The sequence below is a fragment of the Chrysoperla carnea genome, chromosome 5, assembly GCF_905475395.1.
Source record: "Chrysoperla carnea chromosome 5, inChrCarn1.1, whole genome shotgun sequence".
Classification (NCBI taxonomy): Eukaryota; Metazoa; Arthropoda; class Insecta; order Neuroptera; family Chrysopidae; genus Chrysoperla; species Chrysoperla carnea.
Genome location: NC_058341.1, coordinates 71,918,227 through 71,920,279, shown reverse-complemented (window position 1 = coordinate 71,920,279; position 2,053 = coordinate 71,918,227). Strand labels below are relative to the sequence as shown.

Sequence of the window (2,053 nt, the reverse complement as noted above, 5' to 3'; positions counted from 1 at the left end):
CCATATATCTATTATTCAACTTATGTAAAATGTACTATTTGTAAATATTTCATCTATCATTGAAATAGGATGAAATCATAAGACTAAAATATTAATACAATAAATCAATTTAAGCTTCTTAGGTATAATTTTTTAACATAAAGAAAAATAAACATTTTTTAGTAGTCCTATCTAATAAAGAAACGTATTGCTTTTCATTTATGCTTACTTCGAATTTTTACACACTAGAAGCTAGGTATAAAATCAAAAAACTTTTAGCGCTCATTATCAATCTTCAGTTCAGAGTGTTTAATTTGAGCTTCAGTTCAGAGTGTTTGATTCGAGATGGAGAAAAATACCATCATAATTGTGCTTATAATAATAAGCCTAGTAATAAACCTAGGCATCATCAAGGAGTTTTATTATAAAGAGTGAGTAAAACTTGAACATTATAAATATTTTTTTATATAATTTCGATTTTTATTTACAGTATCATATCTAAAAATTGCATTATACTGAATAATTGCACTATGTTGAATTCAGAGTAAGTTTTTCATTTTTTTAAAAATCACTTTTAATTACATCATAGCAAGATACTTTATATTCATTTTTTTTTACAGTGAAATAAACAATACTAAAATATGCGAGAATGTAACGTGAGTTAAAAAAAAATAAAAAATTAAAAAAAATACCATAAAAACTTATAATTTTTTTTATCCAATAGCAATATGATTCATGAAGAATTTGAGGGTCTATTGAGCCTGGGAGAAGAAATTTTGAGAAGTATGGATTTCCTTCCATACTCCATTGTAGACAGAATTGAAAATAGAAGCAGTGCATATTATGATATACATTAAAAATAGATGTAAGAGGAGAATTTCACAAAAAGAATCAAACAGGTAAAAGTTTACATTTACAACATTATCAAAAAGAAAATTTCCAGCTCCTAAATATTTTTTTTTTTTTTACAGTGTAATCAACAAAGTAAATGCTGCAAGTATTCTCCTCTCCTCCCGCACCTATTTTTTGCATAATATTTTTATTTTCAATTTTCTTTTTTATATAACATTTAATTATATAATATTTTTCAATTTTCTTTATATAATTTTTTTTTAAATATTATATTTTTCAACATTTTGAACTTTTTAAATAAAAAAAATTAAAAATAATCTCAAGGATTTTTATTTAAACCAATTTTTTAGTTTTTCAGATTACATTTATTTAAAATAATAGTACAAAATAGTACAAAATAGTTAATATTCAGTGTAATAATTCAATGTTAAATAAGGGGAGATAGTTTGTAAATTTTTTTCCAACACAATGGGATTATTAATTAATAACTCCAACAAAAACTTTTTCATCATTGTATTTTTTCTCTTGGGATATAACTGACCAAATAAAACCAGAACTCAAACTTAAGTAAAGTTTTTTAAATTTTTACCATTTTGTGATGTTTTCATCAATTTTATAACATTTTTATCAATTTTATAACATTTACGTCAATTTTTTTACTTTTTGCGAATTTTTGTATGTTTTTCATAAATTTTATATGTTTTTAATAAAAATATCATCTAAATAAGGATTATGTTTTACTTAATAACAACCTCTTTTTTAATTTTTCAGATTATATTTATTTTAAATAATAGTACAAAATTGTTAATAATAAATATAATAATTTAAGTTAAAAAGAGAAATTTGTAAATTTTTTTCTATAACATCAGGATATTCCATTAACATTTCCAAATTTGCAATGCTTACAATACCACATAACAGCTGCATCTATTTTCTTAAATAAATTTTGGCAGAGAATTTTCTCTGCCTCTTCATCCACATGTACTGAATTAATCCCCTCATATGAGAGGATTGTCTCTATCCTCCTCCTCATTTCTCCTATTCTCATTTCATTTGACCATCCTCCGAAAAACTTCAATTTCCAATATCCACTAATATACAACCTCTCCTTTTCTTCTCTATTTTTAATAATTGTTACTTCACTAACTTTTTTATTTATAACATTGAATTTCAATTGTACACAGGACATTTTTGTAGTTATTTTATTTTCTTAAAAATAAGA

The 2,053-nt window shown here is 23.0% G+C and overlaps 1 protein-coding gene across 1 annotated transcript; it reads left to right on the top strand.

Annotated features, from left to right (window-relative positions):
- Nucleotides 1-248: 248 nt before the first annotated feature.
- LOC123300094 lies at nt 249-1,000 on the top strand. The gene is made up of 4 exons (XM_044882569.1): nt 249-410; nt 470-523; nt 600-635; nt 704-1,000. The coding sequence occupies exons 1-4, from the start codon at nt 325-327 to the stop codon at nt 834-836; spliced, it is 309 nt and encodes a 102-aa protein (XP_044738504.1). The 5' UTR covers nt 249-324; the 3' UTR covers nt 837-1,000.
- Nucleotides 1,001-2,053: the final 1,053 nt, after the last annotated feature.